General features: G+C 48.2%; 1 protein-coding gene across 1 annotated transcript in view; it reads right to left on the bottom strand.

Annotated features, from left to right (window-relative positions):
- Window positions 1-11827, bottom strand: part of SORD (sorbitol dehydrogenase) — a 31538-nt gene extending 19711 nt beyond the window's left edge. Inside the window, exon 1 of the mRNA XM_035335942.1 lies at window positions 11785-11827. Within this exon, the coding sequence (XP_035191833.1) occupies window positions 11785-11827 (43 nt within the window). The remainder of the gene's footprint in view (window positions 1-11784) is intronic.
- Window positions 11828-17931: the final 6104 nt, after the last annotated feature.

The raw sequence follows: 17931 nt of genomic DNA, 5'->3' as shown, positions 1-17931 counted from the left end.
CCTGCGCCATGCGGAGTGCTCGTCTGAGCATCGTTTGAACGAGGAGAGCTCGGTGGCCAGGATTGCTTTTTGGAGAAAAGCTTGAGATTTCAGGGGGGTTCAGGGATAAGATACTTTGCATCTGAGATTTTTTTGCAAGCGGGGTTGGCAGAGATCTCAAGGAGGTCATTCACCCTGGTGTCCCCAAGCAGCCTGAAGCAAAAGCTTTTTGAGCTGGCACTTCCTTGGAAAATAATAATAATAATAAATGCTCAGGATGTGTCATGCAACAGTTGACAGAACCATTTTAAAATAGCTTTAACTTCTAATGTTATTACATTTTCCTGCTGTATTTGTTGGCTTACATGAATGGGAGTATCTATGAACTTGCTTTCCTTTTTGTAACTGCATGTGACCTTGAAGGCAGACTGGGGCTGATAACGTTTCTTGCCTTCATATCAGGGTCAACTGCATCAGTCATCCACAGCAATGTTTATCAGAGTAATAGCGTGTAATTAGTGGCCATGAGCTGTCCCTGTGGTTATAACGAGGGCAGGAGTGTGTGTACGAGGGAAGCCGTGACGAAATGTGTTACTCAGTGTTTACACACCAATATAGCTCCTACCGAGTCCTCAGTGTATCAAGCCAGAGTATTTACATTTCTGCAAACTGCAGAAAGACGGTGAGAGGCCATCTCCTCCTGAACATGCCAGTTTTTTGAGGTGCCAGCTCATGGCTCCCCTTTGTGGGACGTGGTGCTGTGTCTCCAAACTATGCTTTGCAGAGAAAACTGTTGATTTTCAAATAAAACCCTGAATAAGCAGCGTTGCCCAGAATCAAGTATGACCAGGGATGCCTATGAAGCTGGCAATTTCCATGCAGCCTAATCCCTCCTTTTGTCACAGGAAATTTCTCACAGGCTCAATGTTTGTCCCGGATAATTTCTCTGTTTGAAACCGCTCCCATTTCTCAGAGTCCCCTTGCGATAGCAGCTCTGGCTCCTTGCATTTGGCAGCGCACACCAAGATGTCCTCTGTGTTTAACAAACGGGCCCAGAGCGACAAGCCAGGCCGATGGCAGGTGCATTCAGCAAGCTAAAAAAAAAGTGTCTTTCAGGCACCGTGTGCTTCGTCTTATTGCAGAAGTGACTTTTCTGTTGCTTTAAATGTGCTTTTGCGCACCAGGGGATGCAGATTTAAAGTTCTTCAGTGCCGTCTTCCCTTCCAGGAGGAACTGGTGGTGCTGGCTCTTCTCAAGGTGCAGTGATACCCTCAGCCAACACGGCCACGTGGCTAGACAGCCTCTGCTCCCTGCCCTGCAGCAAGATGTGGAGGAAGGTGGATCCTTGCCAGCATTTGGGCAGACAAGCACCTTTTTGTTGAGGCAGGAGAACTGGTCCCTTCAGCTCTTCTGCTCCCCTCTGCCATGACTGTCAGCACCAGGTCTTTGATTTCCTCCCCTTCTCTTTCCCACTTTCCTTCTGGATCAGGTGCACTTCACGTTTTCCATATTTTCTCTGCCAGTATTTGCTGCCTGGCAGGTAGGTCCAGCATGCAAACTGAGTCTGCTCTTGCTTCAAGATCATAAGGACTTTGCCAGCTTCAATAAAGTCCTCGAGCATTCTGTTTTAAAAGAAGTACTGAAACTCTTGCCATGGCCTATTTCTCTTTGTTTGCCTTCAGCACTACCTGGCAAGGTCTTTTGACTGCCAACCAAAGAAAGCTGTAAACAAAACATACTTAGGACTTAGTTGCACATTTGTTTCTTTTTCACGGAAGCATATGGGCATCCAACTTTTTCTAACCACAGAGGTCATACATATTTCCCTCAAGCACACAGCAGCAGCGCTACAAAGGTCATATTTGAATCGTAAATTGACCTTGCAAAACAATCCTCATTGACAGAAACAGATCCGTTTTGTATTAGCATAACAGAAATATGTTTACCTAAATAGTCAGAATCATTGTTGCCCTGCTTGGTGAGAAGGTAAGTGCTTTGTTGACATGACTGTAACTCAGTTTACTTATATCAGCCAGTATCAGCATTTTCCTTGTTTGCAAGTTATGAAACACTCCTGGACCATTTCAGATGTGGAGAGTGGTGGCATGGGCTCAGGAGACTCATCCACAGGTCTTGGAGGAAGACACCCAATGACTGAGCGAGAGGAAGCAAAGAGCAGCATTACGGGTTGCACACCCGCTGGTTCTCCACACTGGGGATGAGGACAGTTCCTCAGACCCCAGGCTCCCTACAGTAGGTAAGAGGTAGCTACTTCAGCTGTCCCAAATGATGGGACAGCCTTGGGTCTCTCTCATGTTGGCTTGGGAGCCTTGTGTGGAGCAGCCAAATACCTGCTGTGAGCTTCAACTTTCAGTGCAAACCTCTGCCTGCTCCAAAACATGGCTTGAATTCACGGCTGAATTCCCTGTAGCCAATTTCTCTACCTCTGTAAGCTTTCCATTCCCATGCATAGCTCAAGCAAGACTCATGTTGGAGCTATTTAATTTTATTTCCCCTCTTATTTCCCTCAGAAAGTAGCATGTTTCCCTTCCGTAGGAGGTACTGTGATGCCCAGCAGGTTCCCCGGTGGTTTCTTGCACATCCCAGCATAACAATTCTATTTCTGACAAACCAGAGCAGAAGTTTTCTTCCAAATTTAAGCAACAAATGCTAAAACACTTGTTCAGATCTAGCAGCACCTTCGTCAACAGTTAGAAATCAGTTAAAAAACACAGTAGGAAGTTCTCTCTCCTGAAGAAAGGAAATTCCATGACTACTTCTCAGCCATAAAGTCATCATCAAGCCCTCATAGTTTTATCTCGAGAGGATTTCTTCCAAAACTCTGATCCTCTGTTGCCAAACATGCAAACACGGCTGGAGAAAAAAGTATCTACCAGCATTCCTTACTTTAAAATATTTACGCACCCACAACCACACACTTGAAAGCAATTCCTTTCCTCTATTTGGTTTTTGAGGGCTCCACAGAGTTTGCTTCTGCTCCTTGTCCTCCTAGCACTTCACAAGATGTTCCATCAGGAAGACAGATAGAGGAATATAGGGGGATATGACATTTCTAACTGCCCAGATGGCTGGGTAATGACAAGAGAATATCCATCCTGGGAGACTTCGGGCTGCTGGTTATCAATTTTGGCAACATCATTCTGCTCTGAGTCAAGACCTTCACCTAGTGTTGTGTGTACGTGCTATCACTCACTCTGCCTTTTCCATGGATGCTGTGATTCAATCAATCAGAAGTCTCTTAAACATACATTTGCATAGCTTGTAGTTATGATTTCATTGGAATTGATCCTCAGCTGCTCACTTCCTTATCCACACTTACAGAACATCATACTTCAGATCCTCCTAAAAAAAAAAATAACTTTTTTTTTTTCATTTTTTTTTTCCTTCCCTGTACTGTAATGGTCAGACAAGCATTTACAATCTCATTTTGAGAGTTATTTGGAGAGCTTGTGGCAGCCTTTCAGGAGCATGAAAGGCATGCACTTTCTCCTGTTCTGGCAGAGGTGGCTGTAGCTTTTGTCTCAAAGGCAGGAGCAAACTGCCCAGTAGTCACCCAAGAAAATTTGGTGGCATTCAGTGATCCAAGGCCAGGGCTTCAACCCAGAGAGGCTCTGCTTTACTCCGTGACCAACTCCTACTTCACTTGCCTAGAAACACCCCTCTTCAGCCAGATTTCCTAAGCCGTTGGATGGTGGCAAATCTCCCTACATAAGTACCTAGTGGTTGAAGCACTGATTCAAGTACATGTAGGGAAGGGTTTGAACCCAAGGCTAATGGGAGCAGAAAGCCCCAGGCTCTTGTCCTGCTCCCGGAAGCTTAAAGAGCAAACTTTTCTCCCAGGTGCCTGCAGTCATAAAATAGTTTTACAAGGGGTGAGATTTGTTTGCTAGTGCATTTCAAAGTCTGACATTGTCACCCCAAAGTCAGGTCAAGCCCAGCATACCATGCCCACGCAATAGCAACATTCTGTTACCAGTTTTCCTGTGACTCCCTGCTCCAGTCTTTCTTTTTTCTTTTTTTTTTTTCTTTTTTTTTTCTTTTTTTCTGAAATACAATTTTACTGACTTTACATCAAGTTTTCACAAAAGACACTGCCAAATCTCCTCTAGGAACTTGCCTCCCCACCTCGCTACCGTGCATGGGAGCTAAGCATGGGAGGTTGGTCCAAGCCAGCTGCCCGGATGTGGCAACTGGGCAGCAAGTGTCTTGATTCAGGAGAGTCCCCTGGATTAATTGGTAATCTTTAATCCACAATTGTCCATATGCTACAGCTATGCAATGCCCCACTGAAATTCCTGCCTGAATTCAATTCCTGCCTGAATTCAATTCCTGCCTGAATTCAATTTCAGTGTTAACCTTGCAAAGGTGAGCAGGAGACACCAGCAGTCAAGTTTTTAATGCCCTGTGAGCAGTGGCCTCGCTAATACACAACACATCAAAACAACAAAATAAAATGTAGTTACCTGATCCTTTCTGGCCCCACAGGAGCTTTACTCATCAAATTAAGATGCAATAAGTGGGGCAAACAAATGCAGTTATCAAAGGTAGTCATCATACAATCACAGAGAGATGTAACCTAGAAGGACCCAGCAGGGTCTCCTGGCAAAGGCAGGGTTAACTTCAAAGCTACATCAGGTTTACAGGGGCCTTCTCCAGTTTGGTTGGAGATGTCCTCATGGGTGATGATCTCCTTCCTAATCTTTGGGCTTGTCCCACAGCTGCACCACACATGGTGACAATTTTTTCCTTATGTCCAACCAGAATGTCCCTACTGCAGTTCGAGCAGTTGTCTCTTGTCCTTTCTCTGGGCACCTCTGAGAAAAGTCTGGTTCTGTCTTCAATATAACCTGCCTCTAGGTAACTGAAGGCAGCAACTGCATTCCCCAGAAACTTTCTTTTTCCAGGTGAGACATGCCCAGCCGCTGCAGCATCTCCTCATCTACCATGTTCTCCAGCCTCAGCCATATTAGTGACCCTCTGCTGGACTTTGTGGTGACCAAGTTTTCCAGCACCCCGCTGGAAGGATTTACTCAAACTCCTGGTTCCATGAACACAGGCTAAGTCAAGCAGTCAGTGACGTTACTTCCCCTCTATTTTGGCATTTTTTTTATGTTCTGCCCTGAAGCCACCTGCCTGCATAGGCATGATTATCGTGCTCGTCTCTTTGCCTTTCTTCAATTTCTTCTGCTTCTCTTCACACCCCATTAATACCAGAATGGTTTAAGACCCAGCCATGTGGTACTTGCATTCACCCACAGAGAAACAGCTCGGCACATATGACTACAAAGCACATCTCCGCAATACAGTCATCAGCCTGAATTTGAGGCTGTTTGTATATCACCATCTTTTTCCATAAGAAAGAGCCATGTCCTTTGATGATGGAAGGACAGAGAAGCTGCTTGGATGCTTATCAGAGCTTTTTCCAGGGTAGTGGCACAGCCTGGAAACCACCATTAAGTCCTCATGGGAAGCTGGGCACTGACAGATAGCTCCATGCAAGAGAGATGCGGCCAGTTTGGGAGGAGCTGTTTCATTCCTGCGGGACTGGGTGAAAGAGCAGAAAGTTCCTTGCAGGCGGAGGAGAGACATGGGATAACAGCCCATGAAACAAGCAGGGCTTGGTGAGAGCTGTGGACTGATGGCCAGAGAAAGAATAGCTACAAGGAGGCTTGGAGGCAGACAGGGACCGCTGGACCACGTGCTGGAGACAGGGAGGGTGGTGAGGAGCAGCGGCAGAGCTTGGATAACGCATAAGGAAGTTACCACATTCTCCACACAGGAACCAGGCTGTGCAGAAATTCGAGCTGCTTCTCAGCAGGCATCAATACCCCAAAGTAGGCTGTGGTTGGTATCAGATTTTGCACTTTGTCTCTTCCTCGTGCTGGGCCATTCCCCGCAGCATGTTTCCTGGAAGAGCCTGGCCTTTTTTAGCACTAGCAGCAGCAGGCTGGAGGCAGTTGTTTGCTTTGCTCTGTAGTCATATCTAATCCATGCCTGCACCATCCACGGTGTAGTACAACACCAGCAGTGCAAAGGGATGCCATAAAAACATCACGTCTTTAAACACATCTCAAATATCTAAGTGCTGTGGAATGAGTCATAAACCACACTCCCTCAACAGATGAGGAAACAGAGGGAAACAAAAACACCAAGTACAGCAAGGAAGCTAGGTACCAGGTTATTGACCTACTGCTCAAGGTTTGTTTGGGAAGTTAGAAAAAAAAAAAAAAAATGTTGACATAACTTCTTGTTAAACAAGGTGACCTATTTACAATGAATTCTACCACTCAGGGCTAGAAATGAATTCTGGATCACACAGGGGACCGAATAACTTCCTCTTCTTAGGAGGTGAAGCTCTCATTTCTAATCTGTCATGTGGACCCAGTTTCAGAGACCAGTATGAGCAGGAGGACAAATGTTGGCCCCAGCGGAATTTCCCTGTCTTGGTCCCCAGACAACGTTTACAGTCCATATGGTCAAAATAGGTTGAGATTTCAACAAAAATAATTTAGAGTATTTGGGTAAATGTCCAGGGGAAAGATGCTGAGGAAAGAAACAACTCTGCACCATGAGCAGATGAGATGAACGCAAGTGGTGTGAATACTGTGAATGTCCCCAGGAGCAGGGACTTGGAATGTGCCCAGTGTTGGGGCCCAGAGGGCTCCTGAATGCCTCCTGGGTCAAGGGGAGATTGCTCTTGGGCAGGGTAGGATGCCACTGACATAAATCTCCCCAGACAGCAGGAGCCCTGCAGACATGGGACAAACCCCTGTGCCACCTTAAGTCCGCTTGATTGTTGCACAGAAGTCCAGCTCCTGAAGCATCAGAAGGACCCAGGGAAACCTCTCTTACTGATGAGGGCAGCAGAGATTGGAGACAATTAATCTCCTTCCCAAAGACTGTTGATCTTCTAACAGCAGAGGTAGTTCCTGATTGCTGTCAGGACTGCCAAGGACTCGAGGAGTACCTCTGCCAAGGAGGAAGAGCAGCCCAGGGAGGTCACAAAGCACTTTCACTCTGAAATATTCAGCCACAAGAGAAACACAGTTCCCATTCAGTCCCTCTCTTGTCTGCTGCTAAATGATGTTCCCATCCTGTCCCTGGCATATCATCCCACCCTTCCAGACCTCACCCTTGGGAAGTATTTCCCCTTTCCAGATGATGCCAAATGTCCTTCTTGGGAACCTCCTCTTCTCCTGCAAGTCCTCCTCCTCTCCTTCCTCTCGGCCCTCTTGCCCCTTTGCAGTCTTGTGGAGAGCCGCATACAGCCCTGTCCCTTGCCCTCAAAGGTAACACCTGAAGCGCAGACATATCTCTGCAACCACCCACTGCCTCATTCCCCACTCCTGCCGGAGTTCTCCCTTGGCTTCTCCTTTTGGTTCCTCTTGGGCTTGTCACCTACAGGTATGCAGCAGGTTCCCTGCCTCCTCTGCAAGACATGGGGGGTCCCAGATCTCTGCATCTCTTTTTTGCTACTCTGCTGTCTCAGTCTTGAGTGGCTCTCTACCGGTCTGTAGGGATCGATGATTAAATTTTCCCCATCCAAGTATTGTTCCACAGCGTGACTTCAGAAAGTCTTGTAGTACCTCCAGCTTACAGAAACTACCTTGACCAGATGTTCTGATGTTCTTGGTGTTCCCACATTTTTCTCTGGACACTTTTGGAGGTGTGAAGCTGCAGATCTCTCACATACTGGCCTTGCTACATATTTTTTCCATTTACTGTCAGCTTTTTTTCTGAGGTGTTTGTATTAGGAGGTGCCAGAGACTACGCGTTACTTTTATGATAGGTATGTGGGACTTGCATACTCACCCTCACACTGTGAGAAGCTGGTATCATCTGGAGAATCCTTTTTGGGCCAAATAACTAAAAGCTGGGTGTGGTTGGAAAGGTGAGCTGGGCTTGGTGAGAACAGCCCACAGTCCACGTACAAATGGCATTCCTTGAGAAATGCAGTGGAAGAGCAAGTGCTGAAGGAGGAGGCTGAGCCTGGAAAAACAGTTTGAGTTGAGCTGAGGAGGAAAACCATTCATGCCAGGACGTTAAAGCAAGAGCTGTCCCGATGTAGGGAGCCACAAGCCAGAGAAGATGTCAGGCTGCCAGCTGGAATACGAGGTAGCTCTGGTGAATGCTCAGCTTTTTTCAGCGTGTGGGCTACCAACTTCTCCCAGTGGCAGAAGACACCCATGGGCTGCGACTCCTCTGCACAGCTGAACTGACCTGCTCATGTAGGGTGATGCATCCTGTGCCGAAGCTTGCCCTGGAGACCAGTCCAAGAGCCCATCTGCAAGGCTTCCCCCAGACAACTCTTAGCGCTGTGTGATTTGCTTCTTCTAATTTTGCACATCATGTTCCTTTTGGAAAGCAGCGACTGGTTGGCTCCTTCCCCAGGGAGCAGCTAAGCCTGGATGGGGAGAAAGCCCGGGACAAAAACCACAATAAGGATCTGGGAAGCTGCATCTCCAGGAGCAGCTGCAAGAAAGAGCAGGGAACAGGCGTCAGGGTGATGGGAAAGGACTGGTGGCCCCACGCAGAGCTGGAGCTCAAAGCCATGGAGCTCACTAAACCCAAGTCTGGAGGCAAGGTCAACTGCAAGGAGGAACTTCCTTATAAGCCTCTTTTTTTTTTTTTTTTTTTTTTTTTTTTTTTTTTTTTTTTTTTTTTTTGATTCCAGCCTTGCTACTTTGGTTCCCTTTAGTTGAAGGGAATCTCTTCTAGTTTATGGCTGGGTTTGCTATGCCATGCTATGTCTTCATGGGCTGTTGTGAACTCTGAGATCCACCCTAAAGGTTTGGCTGACTCACATGCAACATGCCCAGGCAAGAAGTAAAAGCCCAGAGCCTAGAAAGAAATGGGACGGTGCTAGAGAAACCCGGCAAAGGCTGCATCAAACTTGTTTGGTGGATTGGTGACACAGTATGGAGACTGCTCTTTTAACCCTTGGCAGATGGCCACCTTTTACATCCCTGGGCTAAGATGGAAAGTGGCCAGGAAGATGTCAAGTCTGGCCATAACTTGCAGACAGTCGATAACTGCTTGGTCTTTAAGATGCCACGTATGACCTGCGCATCCCCTTCATCTTTCCTGCATAGCAGCTGGGTTACACATTAAGAGATTTCAGGATTGACTCACTCCTGTATTTTCTTGTCTACTAAAGCACTGACTGAGCTCGTCTTATTAGAGAAGCTCTTTCGTAATTGAACACCAGGCCTGTGTCCTTGTTTACCTGCTCACTGCTTACTCCTCAGGACAAACTCGACAGAGCACAGCAGCTCTTGCCCACAGTTTGCATTGCCATCCTGTTTTGGCAAGGCCATGCATCTCCTTCCCTAGACTCGTTATTTTTGTATTCATACAATGTTAGCCGCACAGGGGGGCAGAAAACTATCTCTGGCCATAATGTGCTTTGGGGTTCTTAGAGATGAATATAAGTGATTTAAAAAAATGTAGTTTTAGCCCTGAGTACAGTAGAATTAAAATCTCAGTGAAAATGATCACGTGCCCTGGATTCAGCCATCCCGCTTTGGATCCTTCTTGATCTTGGCAGTGGCTCCTTCTACACAGGGCTTTTGGCAATTAGCTTTACAAACCTGCAGTGAGCCTCTGACAGAATTGCAGCTTGCATTTTTTTTATTTCTAATGTAGAAAATGTTGTTTTCTAATCTCCCTGCCAGGACCCCTGCATACCCATCACCAGCTGAGGGATGGGAGAAGACTGCACCAGGACAATAAAGAGGATTTCACAGGCATTTGTTACTATGGGACCTGGCATGCAGCAGGACAAGCTGTGCTTCTGTCTAGGACTTTAGCAGAAGTTTTAATACACAGATGTTTCTTGCCTGAGCCTGGGGGCTAATTCTCTACTTAACAATCTGAGTTTGCAGTAGAAACTTCTCCAGCACAAAATCCTGCAGGATTCGTGTGCTCGGCACGCATGGAGATCCCATGGCCCAGGCCCAACCTGAAGCACTGCTGACACCCGTGGTAGCTCTTGTCCCACCAGTACAGCTGCAGCTCTGCAAGGCAAAAAGTCCCCAAAGATGTGGATGTGCCCAGAATTGTCCTTCCTAGCTGGGAAACAGCCCATGGGGAAGGGCAGCCGTGCGGTTTTGGAGGAGCAAGGCCAGGGGGGATCTCAGGATGCAAAGGGTCAGAAGAAAATTATCAGAGATGGGGAAAAGCCCAGAGCCTTCTGCTGGGATAGTCCAAAATACTTCATCTGAGGAAGAGAAGAAGAACCTGGTCTGGCTGTGGGCAAAGATGACTCAAAGGGAAAGGCACGGTGTGGTTCTACGGGTGGAGGAGCCACCCTCTCCAAGAAGACAGCAGAGGTTTTGTGTTGGTTTTTGGTTGCTGTTTTTGTTTGTTTGTTACTGTGAGCTGCACCAAGTTGCCTGTTGTTTCCATCAGACTGGAAAGGAGAGGCTGCTTTGAGATGCCTCGCAAGCAAGGCAGCACCGACTTAACAAATACCTCCATCACCACCCGTCGGGTCCCACCTCCTCCCGCCCCTGCAGCACCTCTAAAACCTCCTGCTCCTGCAGGTTGCCACTGTTGGCAGTGAGATGAGCACCGTGGTACTCAAGCCTTGCCCAGGAGGGGCTGTCAGGGGGGCAAGCAAGGAGCAAGGAGAGGAAAGGCCCAGGTACCTGTGAGAGAGCAGGAGTCACAGAGACATACTGAATTGCTTGCAGCACACTGAAAGTGCTCTGCTGGGGCGAATGAAAACCGGTCCTTCAGTTTTGTGATTTTTTCACACTGGAAAATATCTAGAGAGGCCACTTCTGTGTGAGTCGAGCATGACCTCGGTCCTGTGCGATGTGCCTGACTCACCAGTTCAGCTTATCCTCTCTGCTGGAGATCTTTGTGCAATTATTAGGAGAAATTTGATTTATATACATAATGGCACAGAGAGGCTGTTTAGTCCTGAAAATGAGGAAAATGCATTCTGTGCACTTGCTTTTATTTTTCTATAGTCATCTTACAGGGTTATTTTTAATGACTTTATTTTGAAACAAATGGCCCATGTAGCATTTCTCTCCCAAAATACGTTTTCCTGCACAACACTTCTTTGTTCTTTAGCCCAAGCTTTGCTCCCAATGGTCCCAGTCGCCCATGCATCAACGCTGGTATTAAGTCTGTATGCACAATTTCCTAAAAGAATATTTTCAAAATAACTTAGAACAGCCAACATCATTTTTCCCCACAAAGAGCTGATACGCATTTACGTAGTGACCAGAAATACCCACAGCAGTGGGAGAGCCCAGGAGGAGAGTAAAAGGGTGGGAGGCGAATGACAGGCAGAGGGCATTTGGGAATCAGTCCAAAATCCACGGGAGGAAAACAGACGCAGCAGCATCTTCTGATGCTGGAGATCAAAGTGCACCTTTCCCTAGCCCCATAAGTCTTCCTGAGAAGTTTGGTGGACCTTGGACCTTCTTGTCCAAGGAGGGGCACACATTCCACTAGATGCTGACTAAAAGTCAGCATCTTCTCTCCTAGTACCTCCCCATCATCACGAGCTCAGGAGAAGGTGTTATTCTCTAGTTCTTAGCAGTCCTCTGTCACTTGGGTTTCTTCTGTAACTGTCCCAAATCTGCCTTGCATCCTGCCTTGTTCGTGCAAGAAGGTTACACTGGAATGACGTGAACAGTGTGAATTGAAATGCAAGTAGCTATAACTATACTATTTTCCATAGTCTGCTGGAAAACAAACAAACAAACAAAAAAAAAAACATTAATTGTGGTGGGTGGGGATGGTTTTATCCGCAGCAGCTCAGCCCAGGGCCCAGGTCTCCCCTTCTCATCTTGACTTTGACCTTGGCCATCTCCTGCCTGTTCTTTGGAGCTACCCCTGCACCCTGCAGATGCTTCCAATATAACATTCACACTTAGGACTTTGCCCAGAAACAAAAGCCCCTTAGTTTTGGTTATCCCCACTCAGAAAATGTGAGAAAACCTGTCTTGTTTTCTCCAAGCCTCACTCAACACCATCTTCTGTGAGTGTCACCAGTGTTTGCCTCCACTTTCTAGATAAAGATCCTTAAGTGCACCGCAGCTTTACTCTGATCCGATACACAAACAAATACCTCTGGGAGATCACCTTTCATGTAACCACAAAATATTTTAGACACCCAAGGCACTTACTGCCTTTAGCTTTGTGTGAGTATGTGTCTAATAATATTTCTTAAGAATATAGACGATTCAAAAAGCTGTTAGCTTCCATTTTCCATTTATGTAGTGCTTTTTTAAGGGCATGTGTGATGAGAAGTGCCTAAACATTAAGAAATGCTTAAATTCTCTGGAAAATACTGGCTGCCTTCAGTGGGTAAGATAAATGTAATCCCTAAAAAAATACACATTTTTTGTTCTGAGCTAGAAACTTTCTTTTTAGAGCAAAAATCTGTTAAAACAAAGTTTATTCACATGTATTAAGTGATAAATGACTTCCTATGGAGTGTGGCCAGAGAGAACTGCTCAGCCAGATGTATCCCTTCTCCCCTTCAGTGTCTCCATAAAGTGCAGGAATCAGAGAAAGTCTGAGGGCAGAAGGGATCTCTGGGGAGCTCGGTCCACTCTCCTGCTCCAAGTCAAGGCAGGATGCCCAAGGTCTTCTCCAGGCATGAAGTGGAAGTCTCCAAGGTTGGAGATCCCACTTCGCTTCCCTGTCAGGCAGTTCCGTCACTCTCAATGGGCATTTTTTTCCCTTATATACAACTGGAAATTCCCCATTTTTCCCAAGGGGTTTTGTTTTTCCCTAACCACAGGATTTCTCCATCAGAAGTAAAAAATAAACATTTTAAAATAGAACAGAGACACTTAAGATAAATGTTAAGAAAGACTATTTAGTCTTAGCACAGTATTAAAATAGTTTTAAGTTTCTATGACCTGTTTTTTGTCTGTTTATTTCTTTGTTTTTTTTTACATACATCAGATATGAGCTTTTTTTTTGTCTGTTTAATAAAGCCATATCCATCTTCTGAACTCAATACTTCCCAAGTTGTTATCTTTCAATCTTTAACAATGGTAAGTTTTTTTGTTTGCTTTGTGTTTTTTTTTCTTGTTTTGTTTTTATTTTTTTTTCATTTTATTTTGTTTTGAGAAAGGAAACCAGGACAACAGGCTCAGTGGTCCCTGGGATTTCCAAGTAAGCCTTTTTTTTGACCTTGAGACAACTCCCTGTCCAAGTGCTCAGCTCAAGCCAAGAGATGGCCGTTTTAAGATGCAGCTGTTGAAAAACACAGTGATTGTGTTTTAGAAAGACGTCGTTGCATCTGGGCTGATCTGCAAAAGAGAAATAGTTCTCCCGGTTTCCCCAGACCACCCCAAAACCACCTCTGTAAAACAGGAAATGTCCTTGCCGGTGGCAATTTCCCTGGAAAAGCAAAGTTTCCTTACTGATCCCCATCTCTAAGTGCCTACACCAGAGGGGTAACCCAAAAACATAGGTATTAAATTGAAATGTAATCGTTTTACCCTTTCTCCTTGTCAGCATTTTGATGTGCTTAGGACACAAATGCAAGGAGTGGTTCAGGAACAGCAGAGTCACAACTTGTGGTCAGTGATTTGCCTGGGAGTGCTTTTCTTGCAGAGATGAGCCCCTGGGACCGGAGATGCTCTTGTTGAGTAATATCTTCATAAAGACTCAGCCGTGGGGTGGGGGGGTGGTAAGCCTGATAAATGCATTCATTTCTGGGTGAAAAACTCGCTCCATGCAGGCGATTCAGCAGGGCAGCGCTTTCCATGCCCAAAGCTCTCGGCCACTTCACCTGCAAAGCCTTCATCCCTGGCTGGCCTTGATTCATCCAAGAGCAAGGGTGAAAACCAAAGGGTTTTGTTGAGTGTTCTGGCCTCACAGACAGAGCAGCAGAGATCTTCAGCACGTTTCCCCATGCGGTGGTGACACCGGAGGTAACACCTGCTTCCCAAACCCCCGGGCACCACGAGGGCCGCAGGCTCCAGCATCTTGGGAAGGACAAGCAGCCCTGGGGAGCCATTTCCACCCAGGTCCTGCTGCCGACTGCCCAACCCTGGTGCTTCAGGAAGCATTCCTCGTCACAGAAACCATATTTCCACATGGCTGTCAGGTCTGGGATTTAAAAGCCAAAGCGCTGGCCGTAAGAGGCTGGCAGGAAGGTGGGTGAAGCCACAAAGCTTCCTGCAGGGATGTGCTTATCAGGCCGTCTATCAACTCTTTAGCTGCCTTAAGGAGCCAGGCACACGGAAGCAGTGCTGGCTGCTGTTGACTTTGGCCAGTGTTGGCACCCGTGGCTCGGCCTGTCGGCAGCACTGGGGCCTGTTCCCAGAGCAAGGCGCTGGGAGGAAGGGGCTGGAGCCACCGGCGCCAGCAGGCACCTTGCACAGGGCCACGTGTGGGCACCCTCAGCTCAGTGGCTTTTCCCGGACATTTTCAAGGGCTGGGGTTTTCCACCCAAACTTCTCTCAACTCACCCGTTGCTTTCATCTTTCCCTAGGGCCTCCTCTGTGCCACCGAGTGCCACGATGCAGGCGTACGGGCACGGCTTTTCCCCTGCTGCCTTGGGAAAACAGCCAGAAAAGCCATTTTCAGGGGGACTTCCAGCACTGCACCCACAATTTTCCGGGTGGAAATACCCAAAGGGCAAAAATGTGGGCCTGTGGCCTGGCTCACGACTCCCCAGCACTGGTCCTGTAGGCTCCATGAGATCCTTTCAGATCAGCTTCTGGATGCCTTTTGGTGGGGACGATCTCCTGAGAAACTCCAGCACATCCTGCATGAGTTTGGCCCACCACTGGAGTTGGGCAGAGAAGGGGAAGCCCCTGCAGAAAAAGCAGGTACCCACCTCACCAAGCACGATGAAGACTATGCCATTTGGCTTTGCCATATTGGCCCAAACTGAAATCTTCACCTTGCCTGCTGAAATTCCTGTCCTGGGTGAGAGGCATGGAGATTTGGTTCCCAGGAGATTTTTGAGGGTTCCCAGTCACTCCGGTGACCTGGAGGGGGACACCAAGAGTGTGTCACTCACAGTGATGCTCAGGGGATGAAGCCTACCAGATGAAGCCCAGTGGATGAGGCCAACCAGATAACGTGTGCTCGGTCTGCCATGCCTGGAGCGTGTGGGAAGTGGAGGGAAGGGGTGAGCTGTGGATTCCCATAGCAGGACAAACATTCAGGATACCTCAACCCATCTATATCATAGAGAAGCTGGGATTTCTCCTGTTTTGAGTGTTCTGGATGAAGGAAGCAAGACATTTTTGCATGCATTTGCAGACACTTCTAGGGGTCTATCAGGGTCTGGTGCTCCCACACTCTCTCTGGCCCGGGGCTTGGGTTGCTGCAGTCAATTCTTTCCTCTTGGTCTCCTGCCTGGCAGCATTCGGGTCCATGAGCTGCAAGTCCAGAGGTGGCTTCTGCTCCCTCCAGGCATCCTGGCTCACTCAGTCCTTCCTGATCTCCTAGTGCCATCTGCTGCCTCACCCCAACACCACTGCAGGGTGGTGGTAACACCCGTTGTCTCCTCATCCTCACTTGCAAAAAGAGATGGACCAGTTTGCCCACTGCCAAGCCCCGTTGGCCCCCTGACATTTTTCCTCCTCTTTTTCAGGAAAAACGACCCCAAAGGCCCGTGGGGTAGAGGACTGTGTGGTTGCTACATCACGGTTCCTAATGAAGAGCTGAATGTGCCATTGCCATGCCATCACATAAGGCTGCTGTCGTTTTCTGCCTTGATTTTAACAAGGATTTCCAGAAGCTGCTGCTCCCTGGGACAGGCACCCAGGGGGCTTTCCATCCTCAGGGGTTTCCCCCAACCTCAGACGGTGCTGCTGCCAGTTCCACTGCAGTCAGATTGGGCTACACCTGTCCCAGAGCCTCCCAGCAAGCCCACTGAGATCCAGTGGATTTTTTGGGCGGAGATGCTATAGCTGAAAAATAAAAATAAAAAATAAAAAAAGCGATCTCTTCCTCTGGTCACGTAATACAAAGTGTCTTTGTCTAAGTGTCTACACTTTGCCCCTCCCAAGGGGAAGAGGAAGGTGCAGGACAAAATCCAGGTGTGTGTTCCCCTTGTCCCCTTGCCATCTCAAGCTGCAACCTCCTGCTAAGGAAAAGCCTCTTGCTTTGGAAAAGTGCCCAGCTATCGTGTGCTCAGGTCTTGGATGCCACCTCCTGGCTTTCCCACTGTACTGTGCAGCTCATTAATGCGCCTCGCCTCCAGGCTGCTTGTCTCAATGCACGCGGCAAGGGCCTTTTCCATCACGACAATTTGTCCCTATAGGTTTTATATGACCCCTCTGCAGTCTCTTACATTTTGCCTGTGTCCTTCTGCGCTCCCTGTTCGGGATATTGGGATGTTGCACCCAAATCTCTACAGACTTCTTGTGGGGTTTAATTTAACAAGTAGGTGGTTAGGGGAATAGCAAATCAGGGATTTCTGGAGCTGTAAGACAGTCTGCTGATATACCAGCCCAGCAGGTAAGCAAAACTCATGAAAGGGGGCACTGTGCAATAAGGAAATGCAAGACAAGGTGCAAACAGCGTGTTCCCTGCTTGTTCTCCAGCATATCCTGGCTTTTTCTGCCCTCACAGTGATGTTTCTGGCTTGGGTTAGCTTACCTGTATGCCCGCCAGCCAAACCCACCTCTTCCAGAGGTGTGGTATCAAGTGCCTCCATCACCAAGCAGCTTGGCCAGTCAATTTTTATTCAGACCCACGTGCAGCAGCTGGGCTGCGGCTCTGCAGAGCCGGTCCATGTGTTGCTCCCTGGGCATACAGACCTTCTCCCCGTCCCATGGAGCAGGTCCATGTGGGCTTGCCAGGGAAGTCCCACCACCGTTTCATGAGCTGTGGCTTCCTGGAGGTCACTGGGGAGCAGCATCTGCTGATGGCAGAAATTTTGGCAATCTCTGATCTGGAGCCATCTGAGACATCTCCTCATGGCTGAGGCTGTTGATGTCTAGAGGACATCACTGGACCTGCAGAGCTTGGCTTTCCAGCCAGCTGAGCCACCTGATAGCATCTGCAGGAAAGGGGCCACCAGCAGGACTGGAAGTAACAGCAGCGATGCTGCACTGAAGGCAGAGCTAGGCTTTGGAGACAGCCCTGTCTTGGGCCTTGGAGGCTCACAAGCGTCGTCCTCCAGCCTGAGGTAAAATGGTCTTCAGCCATGAAGGACTTTGGCCTGAGAGAGGAGGGATGCTGTGGGGAAAGACTGACAGAGGCTTTTCTGCCTGCGCTGCCGCTGCAGACCAGCAGATGGAAGCTGCTGGGCTTTGCAGGGGCCATTTTAATTACTTGCAGAAGCTGTTTGCATTGCTTTCATCAGCAGAAAGAGAGTGAAGGTGCCAGAGCATGCGACCTGTGCGGCCTAGAGGCATCTGGGCACTCTCAGAGACCAGTGACAGCAACAGCACCAAGAGAGCAGCAGCTCTGCCAAACACTCCTGGCCTCGGGGACAGGAGCTGTGTGGTCCCCAGTGATCAGCTGGTCTGTGGACAAACGCAGGCGTTAAATGCTTGCTCTCCTTTCCTATGAACCCCGTTTCAAGCAGGAACTGAGTTTTGCACCTGGATGTCCCACTGGCTTGCTACAAGAGTGGCTGAGCTGTCCAAGCTCTGCACCCCGGAGCTCCACGCCACCCGGACATCCCCTGTCCCAGGCGGCCCTTCACGCAGGACACAAGTCACAGCCAGCCTTGGGTCAGGGCAAAAGCCAGCGGCACCACGGCTTCACACCCCTGGAACACAGTGATCAGGGGCATTGCTGGTGCATGCACGGTGCTGTGCCCCAGCACGCCCACGCAGACACAGACACGTGCCCACTCCTCGCCCACCCGTGGTGGCACCGGCCCAGGGACCCTCGGTGCAGACGTGACCTACTTTGGCTCCAAGGCGAGCCGCGCTGCACCAGTCCCGGTGTAAAAGCTTAATAGAGCCAGGCATAAATTATTCA

This window comes from Oxyura jamaicensis, chromosome 10, assembly GCF_011077185.1.
Source record: "Oxyura jamaicensis isolate SHBP4307 breed ruddy duck chromosome 10, BPBGC_Ojam_1.0, whole genome shotgun sequence".
Taxonomy (NCBI): Eukaryota; Metazoa; Chordata; class Aves; order Anseriformes; family Anatidae; genus Oxyura; species Oxyura jamaicensis.
Note: the sequence above shows the minus strand (reverse complement) of the source record. Positions and strands in the feature narration are given on the sequence as shown.